Source organism: Hylobates moloch, unplaced genomic scaffold (genome assembly GCF_009828535.3).
Source record: "Hylobates moloch isolate HMO894 unplaced genomic scaffold, HMol_V3 SCAFFOLD_6, whole genome shotgun sequence".
In the NCBI taxonomy this organism is placed as follows: Eukaryota; Metazoa; Chordata; class Mammalia; order Primates; family Hylobatidae; genus Hylobates; species Hylobates moloch.
In genome coordinates, this window is record NW_026652281.1 from 14,707,339 (window position 1) to 14,728,876 (window position 21,538).

General features: G+C 45.2%; 2 protein-coding genes across 6 annotated transcripts in view; both read left to right on the forward strand.

Moving 5' to 3' along the window:
• The window catches only part of ADAT1 (adenosine deaminase tRNA specific 1), a 70,633-nt gene extending 63,859 nt beyond the window's left edge, over positions 1-6,774 (forward strand). The window contains exon 11 of the transcript XR_009214034.1: positions 6,663-6,774. The gene's annotated coding sequence lies outside the window, so the exon portion shown is untranslated. The remainder of the gene's footprint in view (positions 1-6,662) is intronic.
• TMEM231 (transmembrane protein 231) overlaps positions 6,363-21,538 on the forward strand; it is a 67,447-nt gene continuing 52,271 nt past the window's right edge. For 2 of the 5 annotated variants that reach the window (XM_058440484.1, XM_058440483.1), the window contains exons 1-5: positions 6,363-6,832; positions 16,691-16,819; positions 17,150-17,293; positions 19,862-19,943; positions 21,077-21,193. In XM_058440484.1, coding sequence (XP_058296467.1) covers positions 6,440-6,832; positions 16,691-16,819; positions 17,150-17,293; positions 19,862-19,943; positions 21,077-21,193 — 865 coding nt within the window. In that variant the 5' untranslated portion in view covers positions 6,363-6,439. The remainder of the gene's footprint in view (positions 6,833-16,690; positions 16,820-17,149; positions 17,294-19,861; positions 19,944-21,076; positions 21,194-21,538) is intronic. The other 3 variants (XM_058440485.1, XM_058440486.1, XM_058440487.1) reach the window with 3 other exon arrangements.

Genomic DNA, 21,538 nt, shown 5'->3' on the forward strand with positions numbered 1-21,538 from the left:
CCCTGAATAAGAGCTCCTATAAAGGAGAGAAGAACATGATTAGAATGTGCAATTTGGGACTGGGTGCAGTGGCTCATGCCTGTAATCCCAGCACTCTGGGAGGCCGAGGCAGGTGGATCACCTCAGGCCAGGAGTTCTAGACCAGACTGGCCAACATGGTGAAACCCCGTCTTTACTGAAAATATAAAAATTAGCCAGGCATGGTGGCACGCACCTGTGGTCCCAGCTACTCAGGAGGCTGCAGGCACGAGAATCGCCTGAGTCCAGGAGGCAGAGTTTGCAGTGAGCCAAGATAGTGCCACTGCACTCCAGCCTGAGCGACAGGGTGAGACTCCATCTCAAGAAAAAAAAAAAAATGTAGCCAGGTGCGGTGGCTCACGCCTGTAATCCCAGCACTTTAGAAGGTCGAGGCAGGCGGATCACGAGGTCAGGAGTTCGAGACCAGCCTGACCAATAAGGTGAAACAGCGTCTCTACTAAAAATACAAAAAAAAAAAAATTAGCCAGGCGTGGTGGCAAGCGCCTGTAATCCCAGCTACTCAGGAGGCTGAGGCAGGAGAATCGCTTGAACCCGGCGGAGGTTGCAGTGAGCCGAGATCGCGCCACTGCACTCCAGCCTGGGATATAGAACAAGACTCCATCTCAAAAAAAAAAAAAAAGTGCAGTTTTAAGAGGATGACTCTTTTTGTCTCCAGAAATAAATTGTATGAAACACAAGAACATTGTGGAAGTGGAAACTGAGAAGTTAGTTATCAGTCATAGGTGTATGGAAATGACACATATACACAGATCTTTAGCATTTTTAAATCTATACTTTCTCTTAAAGAATTGAAATAAAACTACAAAACTAGCTTTCTCAAACCATGGAAGCAAAGAGTAAATAGTATCCATTATTACTAAATACTTTTGCAAAGTTCATGGCATCTCAGGGAAGGCTGAAGCACTTCGTACACCTAAATTCTTAGTAGTCACCTCCTTCTGTTTCAGGAGTGACTTTGGTACAGTATCTGTTTCCTTCCATTGAAAGAAGGAGCTTTGGAGGCAAACACTTCCTTCCTCACAGGATAGTGACTCTCAGGAGTCGACTCTAGATCAATTTATTCTAGAAGACCCCTGTGGTTATATAAATAAATGAAAGTCGGCTGGGCGTGGTGGCTCACGTTTGTAATCCCAGTACTTTGGGAGGCCGAGGTGGGCGAATCATGAGGTCACGAGTTTGAGACCAGCCTGGCCAACATGGTGAAACCTCACCTCTACTAAAAATACAAAAAATTAGCAGGGCATGGTGGCAGGTGCCTGTAATCCGAGCTACTCGGAAGGCTGAGAGAGGAGAATTGCTTGAACCTGGGAGGCTGAGGTTGCAGTGAGCCGAGATCACACCATTGCACTTCAGCCTGGGCAACAACAGTGAAACTCTGTCTCAAAAAAAAAGAAAGTCATCCACTTAAAGCATAGATATAGTATGTCAGAATCAAACCATAGATTTAACCTTAACAATTGCTGTATTTAAGAACTATGTTGAGGCTGAGCATGGTGGTCCCAGCACTTCAGGAGGCCGAGGCAGGTGGATCTGTTAAGCCCCAGAGTATAAGATCAACCTGCTAGCCTGGGCAACTTGGCGAAATCCGATCTCTACCAAAAAAACAAAAACGAACAAAAAACTATGTTGAGGCCAGGTACAGTGGCTCACATCTGTAATCCCAGCACTTTGGGGGGTCAAGGCAGAAGGATACTTGAGCCCAGGAGTTGGAGACCAGCCTGGGCAACATGGCAAGAGTTTGTCCCTTAAAAAAAAATTTTTTTTTTAGATAGAATTGCCTAGGCTGGAGTGCAGTGGCATGATTTCAGCTCACTGCAACCTCTACCTCCCGGGTTCGAGTGATTGTCCTGCCTCAGCCAAAATTTTTTTTTATTATTATTATTATACTTTAAGTTTTAGGGTACATGTGCACAACGTGCAGGTTTGTTACATATGTATCCATGTGCCATGTTGGTGTGCTGCACCCATTAACTCGTCATTTAGCATTAGGCATATCTCCTCATGCTAACCCTCCCCCCTCCCCTCCTCAGCCAAATATTTTTTAAGAAATTAGCCGGTCATAGTGGCCTCAGCTATTCAGGAGGCTGAGGCAGAAGTACTTGAGCCCAGGAGGTAGACAGAGGGAGACCCTGTATAAAAACAACAACAACAACAACAAACTACATTGCCACCCCAGAAAAGCTTTTAATCAAGAACAAGTAGTATTGAACCTGATATTTCAAAAGCACTTTATGGCTGATTACGTTGTCATCTTGGACTGTAGTAAGGACCCTGGGATGGTTTTCCCAAATGGGCAGTCTTGACCTCTCTATTAAGTCTGTGTTGTTAGGTTGTCAGCTGTTCTCTTCATCTAAAAGCCACTTCGAGGTTGCTTTCAAAGTAGTGGGAGAAACTACTGGACTCCACCCAGCACAAACCTCACACCATCTCCTGACACTGCAATGTGATCCTTCAGGGCTTTTTTTTTTTTTTTCCTTTCTTCAGACAGTCTTGCTCTGTCACCCAGGCTAGAGTGCAGTGGTGCAGTCACAGCTTACTGCAACCTCTAACTCTTGGGCTCAAGCAATCCTCCTGTCTTGGCATCCCAAAGTGTTACTGGAAAGGGATCCCAATCCAGACCCCAAGAAAGGGTTCCTGGCTCTCACACAAGAAAGAATTTGGGGCAAGTCCATAGAGTAAAACAAATGGCTACTCCATAGACAGAGCAGCAGTATGGGCAACTCAACTGAGTAAACTTATAGTTATTTCTTGATCCATATGCTAAACAAAGGGTAGATTATTCATGAGTTTTCCAGGAAAGGGGCAGAGACTTCCCCAGAACTAAGGGTCCCTCCCCTTTTTAGACTACATAGGGTAACTTCCAGACATTGCCATGGCATTTGTAAACTGTCATGGCGCCAGTGGGAGTATCTTTTAGCATGCCAATGCATTACAATGAGCATATCATGAGCAGTGAGGACGACCAGAGGTCACATTCAAGGCCATCTTGGTTTTGGTGGCTTTTGACTGGCTTTTTTTCTTTTTTGAGACAGAGTTTCATTCTTATCACCCAGGCTAGAGTGCAATGGCATGATCTCGGCTCACTGCAATCTCCGCCTCCCGGGTTCTACTGATTCTCCCTCCTCAGCCTCCAGAGTAGCTGAGACTACAGGTGCCCGCCACCATGCCCAGCTAATTTTTGTATTTTTAGTAGAGACGGGGTTTCAGGCATGAGCCACCACTCCCGGCCTTGGCTGGTTGCTTTTTAACTGCATCCTGTTTTATCCACAGGGTCTCTGTGACCTGTATCTTGTGCCATCCTTCTAGACTAAGAATGCCTAACCTCCTGGGAAGACAGCCCAGTAGGTCCCAGCCTTATTTTACCCAGCCCCTATTCAAGATGGAGTTGCTTTGGTTCAAACACCTCTGACAAAAGTGCTAAGATGAGCCACTTCACCCAGCCTCAACAGCCTCTTGACTGGTCTCCCTGACTTCTGTTTTTCCTCACCCCTCACTCAATGACCCTATCCCGGTATACTGTAAACCAAAAATAAAATCCTAAACTCCCAACCATCTGAATAGAACCCTCGTCTCAGCCAAGGGCATTCCCAAATTAACCTGAAAAACTAGTCTGGCCATCATGGGAAGTGGGGAGTCAGACATAACTCATTATACCCTCCTCTTTTTGGAATTCAGACCCAGCTGACCAGTATTAACATCAACACATAGATCTTAAGACTGATATTAATAGAACAGACTCTTAAAGTCTGATAAGAAACATTTACAATCTGTTCTCTCTGAAGCCTGGAGGCTTCATTTGCATAATAAAACATTGGACTCCCCAACCCCTTATTGTTTTTTGTTTTTGTTTTGAGACGGAGTCTCGCTTTGTCACCCAGGCTGGAGTGCAGTGGTATGATCTCGACTCACTGCAGCTGCTGCGTCCCGGGTTCAAACAATTCTCCTGCCTCAGCTTCCCAAGTAGCTGGGATTACAGGTGCACACCACCAGATGCAGCTAATGTGTTTTTTTTAAATTTATTTTTTTTGTAGAGACAGGGTTTCACCATGTTGGCCAGGCTGGTCTTGAACTCCTGACCTCAAGTGATCTGCCTGCCTTGGTCTCCCAAAGTGTTGGGATTACAGGCATGAGCCACTGTGCCCTGCCCACAAACCCACACATTCTTTTCTATTGATTCCAGGTCTTTAGATAATAACCAGTTGCCAATTAGAAAAATCTTTGAATCTGCCAATTCTGTGGTCTGGAAGCCCCCCCGCCCGGCCCCACCTCCAGTTGTCTCATCTTTCAGTCCTGAAATGTAAGATGAATGTACATCTTACCTGTATTGATTGATGTCTTATGTCTCCCTAAATGTATAAACTCAATTTATAGCCTGTCCACCTTGGGTGTATGTCATCAGGACCTCCTGAGGCTGTGTCACAGGCATGTCCTTAACCTTGGCAAAATAAATTTCTAAGTTGATTGAGACTTGTCTCAGATACATTTTGGTTTACACTACTGACATGCTGTCATTAGAGTGACTTTTCCAAATCACAAACTTGTCATGTCTTACCGCTTAAATGTCACTTTACTGACCCTTTAACAAATTTACTTATATTTAAATATTTTGTATTTTTTTTTAGAGACAAGGTGTCCTTCTGTCTCCCAGCCTGGAGCGCAGTGGTGCATTCATGGCTCACTGCAGCCTCCTGCGCTCAAGCCTTCCTCCTACCCAGGCCTCCCGAGTAGCTGGACCTACAGGCATGAGCCACTGTGCTCAGCCACTCAGGACCTTTTTGTTGTTGTTGTTGTTGTTTGAGATGGAGTCTCACTGTCACCCAGGCTGGAGTACAATGTGTGATCTCTGCTCGCTGTAATCTGCGCCTCCTGGATTCAAGCGATTCTCCTGCCTCAGCCTCCAGAGTAGCTGGGATTACAGGTGCCCACCACCATGCCTGGCTAATTTTTGTATTTTTAGTAGAGATGAGGGTTCACCATGTTGGCCAGACTGGTCTTGAACTCCTGACCTCAGGTGATCCGCCCACCTTGGCCTCCCAAAGCGTTAGGAATACAGGCGTGAGCCACCGTGCCCAGCCATTCAGGGCCATTTGATGAAGAAATTGGCTGTGGACCATAGATTTTTTTAAAAAGTCCTTCTACCATGTTCGAAATATTGGTTGGGGGCGGTGGGGGGTGTAGGCATTCAATTAAGCAATAAGCCAGTGATCTTTGGGGAGGACTATAGCTTCCTGTAAAACTCGCGGCTGAGCTGTACCCAACACAAGGTTAACGAAGTGCATCAGAGCTTTGTAGTAATTCCACTCTATCCCTGGAAGAGCCAGGGGATTTGTGTTTCCGTGTCTGTCTTGCATTGGAGCATAGTGGAAGCAACAGTAAATCTGGGGGCAAAAGCACCTGGCTTTGATCTCAGCCCAGGACAAGGTCCAGGACCACAGCCAGGCTTGTGACTGACTGGACTTCAGTAGGAACCACACTGGGGGTTAACAGATGACACAAAAGCAGGTGTTTGTTCTGTGCAGGAGACGCGCTAGGGGAGAAGGCACACACACAATACCTTTAAGGGTAAGCAAGCTTTATCCCACGTAAATGGCAATGCAGATATTATAATAAGCAAATTAATATAATAAGATTGATATAATAAGCAAATTGCAATGGGAAGAGAAGGAAAAAGACATATATATATATATAATTTACACTCACCAGACTATGGAGGATTCACCTCCAGACTGGGAAGCAACGGCCTGGGCTCCAGAGCCGGCCACTCGTCAGTGCATAGACGAGGAGAGGTCTCATGAAGTTTTTTGGCGTGGTCTGGGACCCTAGCTCTTTTTGTAACATGTTGTCTGGCATGAGGCCCAGTCACGAGGGCCCTTTGCGACTGGGCTCAAGGAACACAAAAAGGTCAACTTGTTTTTGCGATTGTTGCTTTTCAATAACTAACGTATAGGAATAGACTGAAATAGAGATTTCTCCGAAACAGCGCTGGATGAACGCCTCAAGGGACTCCCACAACCTCTTTCGGGACTTGGTGACCATTGTTTGTGTCCATGTCAGTTCAAATTTAAATATTAAATTTTTCCTCCTCAGTGTTCAAGTCAACTTTTATGGGCATCTTATTTTACACAAATGTTAAAACAGACAACAGCCACGACTCTGGTCCACGGAAACGTTCTATCGCCGCCCAGCCTTTACGCAAAGCGACACAGCTCGAAAAGCTAGACCGACCGTCCCCGGCGGCGCCACGCCCGCTAACCCCGCCCCCGCCACGGGCTCCTTTCGGTGCGGCCTTGCTATTGGCTCCTTTCTGGGAGCCGTCGGTTGCCGTGGAGACCGAGGCGAGGGCAACCAGGAGAAGCCAAACTTGGTCCCCCGGCTCGCGGCGTGCCTGCGCGCGGTGCTCATGGCGCTCTATGAGCTCTTCTCTCACCCGGTCGAGCGCAGCTACCGCGCGGGGCTCTGCTCCAAAGCCGCGCTGTTCTTGCTGCTGGCCGCTGCGCTCACGTACATCTCGCCGCTGCTGGTGGCCTTCCGGAGCCACGGTGAGCCTGCCCCGGCCGGTGTGCCACGAGGCTCCTCGGGCGCGCTCGGCCCTAACCGCCTCCCTACCGCCCTCTTTAACTCAGGGTTTTGGCTGAAGCGGAGCAGCTACGAGGAGCAGCCGACCGTGCGCTTCCAACACCAAGTGCTGCTCGTGGCCCTGCTGGGACCCGAAAGCGGCGGGTTCCTCGCCTGGAGCACGTTCCCCGCCTTCAACCGGCTGCAAGGGGATCGCCTGCGCGTCCCGCTCGTTTCGGTGCGTGGTTCCTGCCTGGGCCTGGGGCAGAGTCTGGGATGGGGTGGGGACGGGGACTGGAATGAGGATGTGGGGCGAGCAGCCCCGGCCCTGGGGAGCCCAGCTTGGATCCTAAGGACTCGCGAACCCGCAGAGGTGGCGTTTCATCTCCTAGGACCTAGGAAATCGATCTTCTGTTTCATTCTGCTTCTCCCAGACGTCCCCGGCCCCCAGAAAGTTAGCTGTCAGCGTGTGCGCCCTGACACAGAGTCCAGAAGTGTGGGGGCAGCCTGCGTCTGCCCGAGTCACACCCGCGGGCCTGGCCTGATGGAGGGTGTTTGTGAAAGTCCATTTAGGAACCTTGAAGGCCGCGCGCTGTTAATGTAGATAACCGCATTCTGTCGCGGCGTTTCCGCATCACACCACTACAGGAACGGAAAGGGCAGCATTTTTATGCAGACCTGACCCCTGGAAACCAAGGCGCTGATTGGTTAAGCGGCCTTCACAGAACGCGCTATGGCCGAGTCACGCCTCCCTGGGTTTGTCCTATTGGAGACTGCGCCATCCTGAAGCTGTCGGGATGAAACTGAAGCATGTTACTGTCTGTAATTTATTTATTTATTTTTAAATTTTTTCATCAGTAGAGCGCTGAGAGGAATCTGTAATTTAGTATTTGCTTTGAGATAAGCAAATGCTTCCTTTTTAGTCACTCCTTTTCACGCATTTTCTGAAAACGTTTTCCTTTAGAAGTATGAAACTTCTGGTTTTCCTTGTTTCAAATTTGAATCTCTTCAGACGTCTCTAAGATGATTGCCCTATAAGCCAACCTTGTATAGCTGAGGAGAAAAGAAAATCAGACTTGTTACAGCAACTAAATAAAATTGTTTTTAAAAATCCGATTGGTCATATAAATAACTGCAAAAAAAAAGTAATAGGTTGGTGCAAAAGTAATTGCGGCTTTTGCCATTAAAAGTAATGGCAAAAAACCGGAATTACTTTTGCACCAACCTAATATGATTCAGGTTACTTTTCTCCTATTACTTTATAAATGTTCTTATATTCTGATTACAAAAGTGCGTGCTCATTCTAAAATATTATAGAGTTACAGGTAGATACAATGACAGAAATTGAAGGCTCAGTTTTGTATATGTATCAATACTTATTAATCAGCTGTATTCTTTTTGAGGTTTGCTTTGACTTTTTCACTGTTAGGGCCAATATTTCTTTTTTTCTTTTCTTTTTTTTTTTTTTTTTTTTGAGACACAGTCTTGTTCTGTTGCCTAGGCTGGAGTGCAGTGCTGCAATCTCTGCTCATTGCAACTCTGCCTCCTGGGTTCAAGCAATTCTCGTGCCTTAGCCTCCTGAGTAGCTGGGATTACAGGCCAATTTTTGGATTTTTAGTAGAGAAGGGGTTTCACTATGTTGTCCAGGCTGGTCTCGAACTCTTGACCTCAGGTGATCCACCCGCCTTGGTCTCCCAAACTGCTGGGATCATAGGTGTCAGCCACTGCACCTGGCCTAGGGACAATATTTCAATGAACAAGGTTTTGACTAAATCTTATGCATTTAAACATCAAATTGTGAGGAATTGGAATAGTAGCTCTTTGATGAAATTGTATAAGTACATAGAAAACTAAGCAAATAATTATTAACTGCAGGGAAATGAAAAGTAAGGTAAACTGAGAACCAAAATGTTATCAGAGTTGTGAATAGGATTTACATAGTCTTAATTATATGAACACTGAATGTTGACTAAAAAGAGATTTTAACTCTATTGGGGGTAATGAGAAAGGTATTGAGTATGTGATAGGGGATGGTGGGAGGAGTTGGGGGAGAGAAGAAGCTAAATCATCTTTCCTTGTGGGAACTCAATAGAGAATGCCTAAAACTAAGAAACTGAGAATTTTCAATGCAAATGTTATCTCAAGACCTGGAGATACATTTCTAAATGATCAGGTAAATGAGATAAAAATATGTGCAGCCAGATATGATAGCTCACACCTGTAATCCTAGCACTTTGGAAGGCTGAGGCAGGAGGATTGCTTGAGCCCAGGAGTTCAAGGCCAGTGTGGACAACATAGCAAGACCCCACATTTCAAAAAAAATAAAAAATTAAAAAGAAACAGAGAAGTGGTACAATTTGCCCTAGGTTTTCTTTTTTCTTTTTCTTTTCTTTTTTTTTTTTCAAACAGAGTTTCACTGTGTCAGCCAGGCTGGAATGCAGTGGCGCAATCTCAGCTCACTGCAACCTCTGCCTTCTGGGTTCAGGCAATCCTCTCGCCTCAGCCTTCCAAGTAGCTGGGACTGCAGGCATGCACCACCACTCCTGGCCTGTTTTTTAGTGGAAACAGGGTTTCACCATGTTGGCCAGGCTGGTCTAGAACTCCTCAACTCTGGTAATACACTCGCCTCAGCCTTTCAAAGAGCTGGGATTACAGGTGTAAGCCACTGCTCCTGGCCTGCCCTAGCTTTGAAGTGAACAGAGTCTGGACTGGAACTCAGTGTTTCTTATGCTATATCTTAAAATCTTAGCCCTTATTGCAACAAACTACTTTTATTTTCTAATTTTGAACATAGAGCCAGACTGACGTCAGCCTATCCAGGAAGCTGTCCAGAAGGCAAAGGAAACAGTGGTTGTTGATTAAGGTTGGACCAAGTGCTGGGAGGTGGCTTTGCAGTGGCTAATTGGGGGAAATGCTGAAGTCACAAACAGCCTTGCTTCTGCTTTGGTCAGCTCATCTTGGAGAGCGTCTCTAAGCTCCCTACATGTTTAATGCTTTGGAAGTCTAGTTTTTGTTGTTTTTAATGAGAGAAGAGAAAAGCAGAGTGACTTTTTCCCCTCAAGCCTCAAGGAGGCTGACATAGCTCTTGAAGGCATGTGTGGACCCAGAGAATACAGGGACTGAAGGTTATAGAAGGATTCCAGAGGATGAGTAGAGAGTACCATGTTTCTAAGACACCTGTTTTTTCTCATCTCTGAAATCAGTGTCTTCCTGTCTGTGGTTATCAACTGTTGGCAAGAAGGCAGGTATGGCATAGTTCTCATTGCTTACACCTGTGCCAGCATCAAAACATGCAGAAGGGGCTTCATTTCTGTGTAAGAGGTAAGTGTTAGAAAAATAAAAATGCAATTAAAAAGAAGGGGCATCAGCAACCTCAGAGAAAACCCCAGAGACAGTAGTAGAACATTTTTTTAACCCCTGAATTGAATGGAGAGCAAGTAAGGGAAAGTTCAAGAGGCTTTTAAAAACAGGAAAGCTCTCCATAATTTCAAAGTCTGCTTAAGGGCCCAGACCAATGGCTTTTAGTTTCTTTTATGAATTGTTTGTTTGTTTGTTTATTTTGAGACAGGGTCTCACTCTGTCGCCCAGACTGGAGTTCAGTGGCACAATCTTGGCTCACTGCAGCCTCCGCCTCCCAGGTTCAAGAGATTCTCCTGCCTCGGCCTCCCAGGTAACTGGGATTACAGGCTCCTGCCACTACACCTGGCTTATTTTTGTATTTTTAGTAGAGATGAGGTTTTACCATGTTGGCAAGGCTGGTCTCGAACTCCTGACCTCAAGTAATCTGCCTGCCTTGGCCTCCCAAAGTGCTGGGACTATAGGCATGAGCCACCATGCCCAGCTGAATTTTTGGTTTTTGTTTTTGTTCTTGTTTTAATGCTGTATCACCAACATGTTTGATGGCACAAAGGACAAAGTTGCATAGAAAAGTATGGATATTGTTGACTGAGTTAAAGTGTTATCCAAAAGGATGAGGATGTAAAGAAGTTTTAGGAATCCCTGAATCAATTTATTTTGCCTATATTTTTCTTTCTTTTCTTTTCTTTTTTTTTTTTTTTCTGAGATGAAGTCTCACTCTGTTGCCCAGATTGGAGTGCAATGGTGCAATCTCAGCTCACTGCAACCTCCGCCTCCTGGGTTCACGTGATCCTCCTGCCTCAGCCTCCTAAGTAGCTGGGATTACAGGCAGGCACCACCACGCCCGGCTGATTTTTGTATTTTTAGTAGAGACGGGATTTCATCATGTTGGTCTGGCTGGTCTCGAACTCCTGACTCCAGGTGATCCACCCACCTCAGCCTCTGAAAGTGCTGGGATTACAGGCGTGAGCCACCACCCCGACCTATTTTGCTTATATTTTTCTAAGTAAATAAACATGATATCTGCCGTAAATATGTCTAAATCTAAAAGCTCTTTTAGTAACTTTTTAAAAAGTAAGTGATTAGAAAAGTGTCATAGTTTAATTGGAAATATTTTTCTTTCCTCAGTGGTATATAAAATAATGGTTCATTTTATAATTAAGGGTATCTTAAATTGAAATACAAGGCTGAGCACTGTGGCTCACGCCTGTAATCTCAGCACTTTGGGAGGCTAGCCCCTGGAGCTCAGGAGTTCCAGACCGCCTAGGCAACATAGTGAGGCCCTACTACAAAAAATTTAAAAATTAGCCAGGGGTAGTGGTGCATGCCAATCATCCCAGCTACTCAGGAGGCTGAGGTGGGAGAATCACTTGAGCCTGAGAGGTCAATGCTGCAATGAGCTGTGATCGTGCCGCTACACTCTAGCCTTTTTTGACCCTGTATCAAAAAAAAAGAAAAAAAGAAATAGAAAAAAAAAAAAGAAATACAGGTAGAAAGGTGGAAAGGAACCATGAAGTAGCAGTTTCTGCTTTGCTAGAGACCCAAAACTGGTGCCAAAGAGTATTTTTAGCATAAAAAGAAAGGAGCACCCAGTGATAACAAGCATATGGCGAAATAGACACTGGTATAAACTAGGAAATTAACCTTTAATAAAAGAATACGGGCCGGGCGCAGTGGCTCACGCTTGTAATCCCAGCACTTTGGGAGGCTGAGGCGGGTGGATCACCTGAGGTAGGGAGTTCTAGACCAGCCTGGCCAACGTGCTGAAACCCCGTCTCTACTAAAAACACAAAAATTAGCCGGGTGTGATGGCAGGTTCCTGTAATCCCAGCTGTTCGAGAGGCTGAGGCACGAGAATTGCTTGAACCCGGAAGACAGAGGTTGCAGTGAGCTCAGATTGCACTGCCCGTACTCCAGCCTGGGCAACAGAGCCAGACTGCATCTCAAAAAAAAAAAAAAAAAAGAATACGACTTAAATGAATGAAGTGTACACAAACAAAACAGAAACCAAACAAAATTCCAACAAACCATCAGATGCTGTAGAATTCCTGACAGGGAAAAAAGTCACACATCAGGATACTCTGGAAACAATGGCACTTAAATTTCTGGCAATTCCTGCAGTCAGGTGGTGTGCTGGTTATGAGGTATTGTCTCAGCTCCAAACCCACCCTCCTACGCTCAGCTTCCAGGTTCCTGCTGAGATGCTGGAAACCACCTTCTTCCCCTGCAGCTCCCTGTTAGGTTCTGCCAGTAGGAGGCATGATGAGCCTTGTTCTGGGAGTACAAAAAAAAAAAAAATGAAACTAGTCGCCACTGCCAGGGTGAAGAACCACTGCTGGGATGACACAAACAGGGACAACCAGCAAACAGGAAGGAGCAAGACGCCTCTCCTCCAGCCTTCCAAGTTCCCTCCAGTGCGTCCTTCCTCCAAGCTGAGAGGTCCTGGCCCCATCTGGGCCGTGGTCCCTTCTTGAGGTCTGAGGCTCAGCTCTTTGAAGCCTCTTCCCTGAAACTCTAAGTTCTATCAGTCCTACCCGCTTCCCCTTCTTCTCTAGTCCTAGGTGTGGGTACTGTTCCCTGCAGCTACTATCTCTGTGTTGCTGGAATATCCCCTTTTTGCATCTTCAGTCCTCTAATACCTATGGGACTAGTTATTCCCTATGTTAAATTCCCTCTGGCCAGGCGCGGTGGCTCATGCCTGTAATCCCAGCATTTTGGGAGGCTCAGGCGGGCGGATCACCCAAGGTCAGGAGTTTGAGAACAGCCTGGCCAACATAGTGAAACCTAATCTCTACTAAAAATGCAAAAATTAGGTGGGCATAGTGGTGCACACCTGTAATCCCAGCTACTCGGGAAGCTGAGGTGGGAGAATCACTTGAACCTGGGAGGTGGAGGTTGTGGTGAGTGGCTATGGTGCCACTGCACTCCAGCCTGGGCAACAGAGTGAGACTTCGTCTCAAAAAAAAAAAAAAAAAAAAAAATTCCCTCTGACTCTGCTCAGTACATGAGTGTGGATTTCATGTATATCTCTAAAGGGTTATCTTCCTTTATCCACGAGAAAACTTTTCATTTAGAGTTCTTATGAGCTATTGTAGAAGAGCCCTGAATCAAGAGTCAGCAAACCAAGATCCTCATCCCACAAGGTCCTAGTCCCAATTCTGTCACTGGGTTTCATAACCTCACCCTCAATTTATCTATCCATATACAGGGCATGAGAGTACCCACCTCTCTCCTGGGATATGCAGAGGAATCACATGGGACAATGAATGGATATAAAAATTGTTCCAAAGCCTGCATATACCTTGTAGATATAAGGTGGTAGTGTGATGTGTGAATTCTCTTGGCTAAGTGCCAGTTGGAGGCTAGATAGTGACCTAGAATTTGTGTTAAAGAAGTAGTAGCCTTTGAATGCCTGCCTTTGTTAGCTATTGCACATATGTTAAACTTACTTTCAACTAAATGGAATTAAATAATTGATTTCTTCAGTGGTCCAAGTGATAACAGAGGAGCACAGCCAAACTTCGCCAGCCCCAGGAGGGTGAGAGAGTCTAGCTTGGTGACAGGTCATTTGTGGGAGACACATCCTTTCCATCAAAACTTCTCTCCCCCCTCTCTCCACCCTGCTGTCCTTCTCACCCACTCTGCCAGCTGCACTGGCCCCACGGGTACCCAGAGCACATGCACCTGGTTAGCCTGGATCCCTCCTCTCTGAGATGTTCCTGCACCCCATCGCTTCACTTCCTTCAGGACTCCAACAAGTCAGGTCATCCTGAATATTTAAAAATTTCTGTTAAATTCTTTTTGGGTTTTTTTTGTTGTTTGTTTGAGATAGAGTCTTGCTCTGTCACCAGGCTGGAGTGCAGTGGCATGATCTCAGCTCACTGCAACCTCCACCTTCTGGGTTCAGGCGATTCTCCTGCCTCAGCCTCCCTAGTAGCTGGGATTACAAGTGTGCGCCACCATGCCTGGCTAATTTTTGTATTTTTAGTAGAGACAGGGTATCGCCATGTTGCCCAGGCTGCTCTCGAACTCCTGAGCCCAAACAATCCACCCACCTGGGCCTCCCAAAGTGCTGGGATTATAGGCATGAGCCACCACGCCTGGCCAATTTCTGTTAAATTTTACCTTCATTATTCTCTAATTTTAGCCTGCTTCATTTCTGTCAGTGGCACTTGTCACTGTTTTCTACATTGTCCATTGGGAATGTATGCCCCGTTAGGATGGGGATTTTGTCTATTTTGTTTACCATTATAGTCTCATTATTTGAAATAGTGCCTGGCGTGTAGTAGGTTTCCAGAAGGTACGTAACAGATCAATGAGTGAATTCAACAAGTAGACACTATTGATGGTGCTGTGCCAAGTCTGTCCCCCCTGAATTTGGAATGGAAGGATGTGCACAGGCAAGTATACAGACGTAGATGCCTGGTGCTGCTGTTTTGCAGGAAGATTTGTTCAACCTGCTGTCTTGATTTTGAATTTTTTAGTAATTTTGGGCATTTTGGTCCTAAAAAGAGGACCAGATTTGAAGTCACCTGATCTCAAATCCCGTCTTCACCATCACTTGCTGTACCTCTGATAAATGCCCTAACCTCCCTCATCCTTGATTTTGTCATCTATATAATGGGAAAATATTTGTTCTGCTTGCCTGGGGCTTTACATTTATTGTAAAGATCAAAGGAAATGAGCTTTTCCCCCTCCCACAGTGTGTTGGAGTCTGGATTCTTCTGGCAGTTCTCTCCCGGCCACTATCCTCTGTTGCAAGCTGAGAAATGAGATCTTTGCTTCCTGTCCAATCCTAAAGATCTAGAAGGTGTGGATCCATCACAGAGAGTTACATAACATTTTCTACCCAGATCCCAATTGAAGAAAATCCATGGGAAGACAAGGCAGGCTCTTTTATTTATTTTTTATTTTATTTTTTTGAGATGGACTGTCGCTCTGTCACCAGGCTGGAGTGCAGTGGCAAGATCTTGGCTCACTGCAACCTCCAACTCCCTGGTTCAAGCGATTCTCCTGCCTCAGCTTTCTGAGTAGCTGGGATTACAGGCATGCACCACTACTGCCAGCTAATTTTTGTATTTTTAGTAGAGAGGGGGTTTCACCATGTTGGCCAGGATGGTCTACATATCCTGACCTCATGATCCGCAAGGCAGGCTCTTTTCATCCTACCCATTAATGACTAGTCCATCATTGCCTCAGTAACTTGATCATCAGCCCGGGTAGCAGATATCCCTCCCCGAAGCAGATGAAACAGGGCAGAGAGGAAGTATCCAAGAGAAAAGGGAGGGAGGTTTCTCTAAAACAAGACCTAAGAGAAGGACATTATTGTCTAGAAAGAAATAATTGAAAGTTTTTGAAAATTGAGATTTCTTCATTTCAAATGACCTTATTAACCTGAAAAAGCACACACACACAAAATCTCTTCCTTACATAATAGTAATGGTGGGAATCAAAATGAATCCATAGATGGTGGATCCAGATGGGAATGCTGCTACACGACAGTAGAATCGTTCTGGGAATGTGCAGTGGGAAAGGATCACTTGTAGCAAAAAGATCCAGAGTTGTGCAGAGGGACCATGTCAACAGTGATCACTTTTCAGTAACCGTGCTTTCCTGATCATCATTTTAGCATCACTGTTTGGCAAGACTGGATGGTGGGAGTGGATACCAGTTTTTTTTCACTGCCTACATATGCTTCATAAGCTGTATTTTGTCTTTTTTCCTCTACAGACCTCTGTCTTCTTTCCTTTCATGCCCATAATTTATCAAATAGATATGGTTTTAATGCTTTGCTGATTTGACGTAGCTTCCTTTTTCATTTCATTGATTGCTACTAAAAGATGCACAAGGCTTTCAGATCCTCACACGAATGATGAGATGAGATCCAACATCAAGAATCTGAAGTAAAGAAACTCGTGGTTTCAGAATCTATAAATAGAGTTTGGTAAGGCCAGGAGCGGTGGCTCATGCCTGTAATCCTAGCACTTTGGGAGCCTGAGGTGGGCGGATCACCGGAGGTCAGGAGTTTGAGATCAGCCTGGCCAACATGGTGAGACCCGGTCTCTACTAAAAATACAAAAATTAGCTGGGCATGGTGGTGGGCACTTGTAATCCCAGCTACTCGGGAGGCTGTGGGAGGAGAATTCCTTGGCCCTGGGAGGCGGAGGTTGTAGTGAGCCGTGATTGCGTCACTGCACTCCAGCCTGGGCGATAGAGTTAGACTCCGGCTCAAAAAAAAAAAAAAAAAAAAGAGCTTGGTGATTGTCTGTTGAGTTTGAGTTTGTTGGGGGAATGCATAATGATTAGGATTAGGTGTTTTTCTATTTTAACAAGTTGACTTCTAGAGACATAGAAGACTATTCTGACATGCGACTTAAAATTTCCATACAAATTCAGGCATATTTATAAAAAAGAAAAAAATACCAGTGCAAAATAAACAAAATCACATGAGACAACTGCAAGGCACAAATGCTATCCAGATGTTTTTTGTTATCACCCATTTATTTTGGCCAGTGAACATTTGAAAGACTCAGATATGAAGTTCAGGGTCCATGCACTTTGTGTCTCTTCCCAGTATTAATGCACTTATATCTATCTGTTTTTCTCTTTCTTTTAGTGGGGGAGATAATGCCTGTTGTGTACCGCAGGACAGTGGGTCTTTGTGTATGTACAGAAGTGATGTGGATTCCTCCCAGACTCATTAGTGACCAGGGCTGCTGGCCTTGTTTGGGTTTCCTAGACTAGAGAAGAAGACAGGAACCAGGATGGGAAGATGGACGTGTTACATTTTAAGCTGGAGCTTCCCCTGCAGTCCACAGAGCACGTTCTCGGTGTGCAGCTCATCCTGACTTTCTCCTATCAATTACACGTGAGTCAGTCCGCTGGGAGGCTGTCCTCTCCCTTGTGTCTTTTTAATAGACCAGAGTCCTTCTTCTGATTTCTAGGAGACCCACACTGTAGCAGGCCCCCTTCCCCATGTAGTTTGGGATTTAATTTAGGCCAATCGAATGGTTTTCACTAGTCATATTAACTGATATGGGCTATTAATAGCTCAGAAGGTTCTAGGCAGTGTTTCCTGCATGGCTATGCTAGGTATGTGAGGGCCTCTTAGGTATCAGCAAAGACAAGTAACTCTTAGCACCCAGAGCCCTTCAGATCTGATGGCGGTTGGTATTGTTGGGCCTTCTAATGATTTCAGAGGATGGCCACCCTCGTGATGCAGAGCATGGCGTTTCTCCAGTCCTCCTTTCCTGTCCCGGGATCCCAATTATACGTGAACGGAGACCTGAGGCTGCAGCAGAAGCAGCCGCTGAGCTGTGGTGGCCTAGATGCCCGATACAACGTAAGGGCGCTTCTCATTGTCCAGCTCTTTTGTTTCTCTGTGTTACTGTTCATTAAGTTCTTTAAAGAGGGAAATGAAAAGTAGAAATGTCAGGCCAGGCGCGGTGGCTCTTGCCTGTAATCCCAACACTTTGGGAGGCGGAGGTGGGCGGATGGATCACTTGAGGTCAGGAGTTTGAAACCAATCTGGCCAACATGGTAAAACCCTGTCTCTACTAAAAATATAAAAAATTAACCAGGCGTGTGTTGCGTGCCTGTAATCCTAGTTACTTGGGAGACTGAGGCAGGAGAATTGCTTGAACCCAGGAGGTGGAGGTTACAGTGAGCCGAGATCTCGCCACTGCACTCCAGCCTGGGCAACAGAGCAAGACTCTTGTCTCAAAAAAAAAAAAAAAAAAAGAAAAAGAAAAGAAAAGTAGAAATATCATTTCTCTGTGGATGGCACCAAAGAGGGTCTCTGTGGAATTCTTGCCATAAATTTTTTCAAACTGCAGAGAAGGTACACACATAGTTACACTTAGAAGGGAAGAGAAACAAAATCTGCTTTGTCGAAGAACTAAATTGCTTATTGCTTTTAGGTCCACGTGGGTGCACACACACACATTGTGTCTTCCATACATACACTTGGTTACACACAGGATGTACTCCTAGGGACACTGTAAAATCATGATATAAAATGTTCATATAAAGTATTTCAGAAATATTACTAGCCATAGTTTACTGAACTCATAACATATGCCACCCTGAGTGCGGGGGTTTACCTGTATCATCTCCTTTAATCATCACAGCAACCTCTGAGCTGCCTGCACTGTCCTTTCCCCGCACTCTAGCCACTTGTCCCATCACTGCCCCCCTTGCTCCCTTCCAGCCCCCTTGGCCTTTTTGCTGTTCCTCAAACCCAAGAAGCAGCTGCCACCTCAGGGCTCTTGCTTTTGCCATTTCCTCTGCCAGGCATCCATGTGGCTTATCGGACCATGCCATTCAGGTCCCTGTTCAGATATCCCCAAGCCCAGTCCTTCCCTGACCTGCTTCTACAGTAGCAGTCCCTCCCTCCACCATCCCTCAGCCAGACTCTCCCTCCTGCCGCCTGGCCTACTCAGGATGTGTGTTTGTGTGTTTATGTGCTGTCTCCCTCAGCGGTGACAGCAGTGGCATTTCAAATACCATCACATGCATGGCTAACACACTGCCTGGCACATGGTAAGCTCACAGAGAAGCTTGTTTAAAGAATGAACTCATTTTGCAGAAGACGTAACTGGGGCTTACAGTGATGAATTTTCCCAAAGGCTCAAATCTTGAAAGTATAACAGAGCGTGTCTGTGTGCAGAACTCATTCATCTAATCACTCATTTCTCACTTTTATTTAATCACAATGAGGACCATAGAAGTTGAGCTGAGGTACTTTAGAAAGTGAAAAAGGGATGTTATCGGTTATTACAGCCATAAACCCATACTTGTAGATATACAGTGGGTTTTACTGTTGCTCTGGCTATAATCAATGTAATTTGTAAAGAATAGGAAGCTGCAATGTATGAAATGAATGTGGCACTTTTTCTTTGAATGTCTGTGTATCAGATTACATTAACAGCAAGCAATTATTTCCTCCTTTAAGGGATTATATGCTTATGGTTTGCATTTTATCCATATCTCTATATGTAAAAGTGATAAAGAACTTAGCACCCAGAGAAGACCAAGAAAATGACAAAGGAGTTGGAAGTATGGTTTCTTGTTTTTGTTTTTGTGTAGGGGTTTTTATTTGTATTTTATTTTTATTTTTGAGACAGAGTCTTGCTCTGTCACCCAGGCTAGAGTGGAGTGGCATGATCTCAGCTCACTGCAACCTCCATCTCCCAGGCTTAAGAGATCCTCTGATTTCAGCCTCCTGAATAGCTGGGATTACAGGCATATGCCACCACGCCTGGCTAATTTATTGTTTTCTTTTTAGTAGAGATGGGCTTTCACCACGTTGGCCAGACTGGTCTTGAACTCCTGGTCTCAAGTGATCCATCTGCCTGGGCTTCCCAAAGTGTTGGGATTAGAGGCGTGAGCCTCCATGCCTGGCTTTTTATTTTTTTTATTTTTTTATTTTTTTGAGAGATGAGGTCTTGCTGTGTTTCCTAAACTGGAGTGTAGTGAGTGGCATGATCATCATTGACTACAGCCTTGAACTCGTGGCCTCAAGTGGTCCTCCTGCCTCAGCCTCCCAAGTCAGTGGGATTGTAGTAGGCATGAGCCACCACAACTGGCGAAAATACGGTCTATTAAAATAATTTAAGGAATTCTTTCTCCCACTGAGATAGAGAAGGGTATTTTTAAAATAGCTTTAAAACCTATAAAACATGAACCCTGACCCCTTATTTCCATCCACAGAAAGAATGACTGAGAGTAAATAGGCTTAAATTGTTGCAAGAGAGTTTATTCATCTTTGAAGAGAAGATTATTGATACTGCAGTAGGCCACCAAGAACAAGAGGGTGCTCTGTGGGACCAGCCTGGGCGGGCAAAAGGGTAGAAGGAAAAGAGGAGGAGTCTCCCAGGTGCTCACACCACATCCTCCTCCCGTGTCCCAGATATCCGTGATCAACGGGACCAGCCCCTTTGCCTATGACTATGACCTCACCCATATTGTTGCTGCCTACCAGGAGAGGAACGGTGAGTCACAGGTAGAGCTCATTCAGCCGCTGCTCAGGACTTTCAAGGTTAGTGGGGACAACAGAGACAAGCAGAATTCGAACTCTTGTGATGAAAATGTCAAAACCAGTGAATGCTCAACGATGGGAGCAAATGTGCTGCCCAGGATTTGTGCTTTTCATCCTGATCTTCAGACCTGGGACCGCCCCCACCCCTCCAGCATCCCATGGTCCAGCAGGTTAGTGATGGTTAAATGCCGTCATTATCCCACCACTGGCTTGGTGGGTTTCTCTTTTAAAAAATAAAAGCCTAATTGAGTTGTTCCCCATACCACACCTATAACAGATGCCAAAGACAAATTGCTGTTCGTGCTTTTCAGAGAGAAACAGAGAATGTGGGTGACTCTCCCCACATTAGCAGTCGAGCAGGAGAACAGGAGCGCCCCTGCTTCCTGCCAGAAGGCACAGTGTGCTCATTCCTTACAGAGCTCTAGGCCATGGCATGTGTTGACTCGGCACGTTTGTCTGGTCGGGGCTGAGGTTTTCTCTAAAAGCATCTAGAGTGTTACTTGGCAACCAGACATCATGGAGACTATACAAAGACATCTCACAAGGGGGACGACTGCAAATCCAGTATTGCTTACTGATTTTGCGTCATATACTAGTGGCATTATTGCAATAATAGAGGGAATTTTAAAACTAGAAAACATTGCCCTATAAATCAACTATTTTTTCATCCCTTTCATTCTTTACCTTTCTGTGGATCTTTTTATGCAGCTATTGTAGTATAGAAACACATTGGGATCCAAGTCATTTTTATTTATTTAAACTTGGAATATAAATACTTCCCCACACAGCTACAAAGCTGTGATATTACTTTTAGTGGCAGTATAGTATTCCTTCAGTTAGCCATTCAGCACATGTAGAAGAAACTCTTTCCAAAAAGTTTTTTATGTATTTTAACAAAAGTATTTTGACTATTATTTTAACAAATAATGTGTGATCAGCTTTGCACATGCAATTTCTCTTTCCTTCTGAATGATTTCTTTCAGTTCTGAAGCACAGGATAATTTCCAGGAATCAAATAATCTTTATAGCCTTCAACTGCCAGAGTCAAACAGTCATCGTGGTTAATGGTTAATGATTGCATTGCAGTTACCACCATCCTGAATGATCCCAACCCCATCTGGCTGGTGGGCAGGGCCGCAGATGCTCCATTTGTGATTAATGCTATCATCCGATACCCTGTGGAAGTCATTTCATATCCTTTCTGTTAAAGAGTCCATGTTAAGGCTGGGTGTGGTGGCTCCTGCCTATAATTTCAGCACTTTGGGAGGCCAAGGTGGGAGGATCGTTTGAACCCAGGAGTTCACAACCAGCCTGGTCAAGATAGTGAGACCCTGTCTCTACCAAAAAAAAAAAAGTATCCAGGCATAGTGGTGTACACGTGTAGTCCCAGTTACTTGGGATGCTGAGGCAGGAGGATTGCTTGAGCCCAGGAATTCAAGGTTGCAGTGAGCGATGATTGTGCCGCTGTACATCAGCCTCGGTGACAGAGTGAGACCCTGCCTCTTAAAACAAACAACAATTTAAAAAAATCAATGGTAGCTCAGTTTT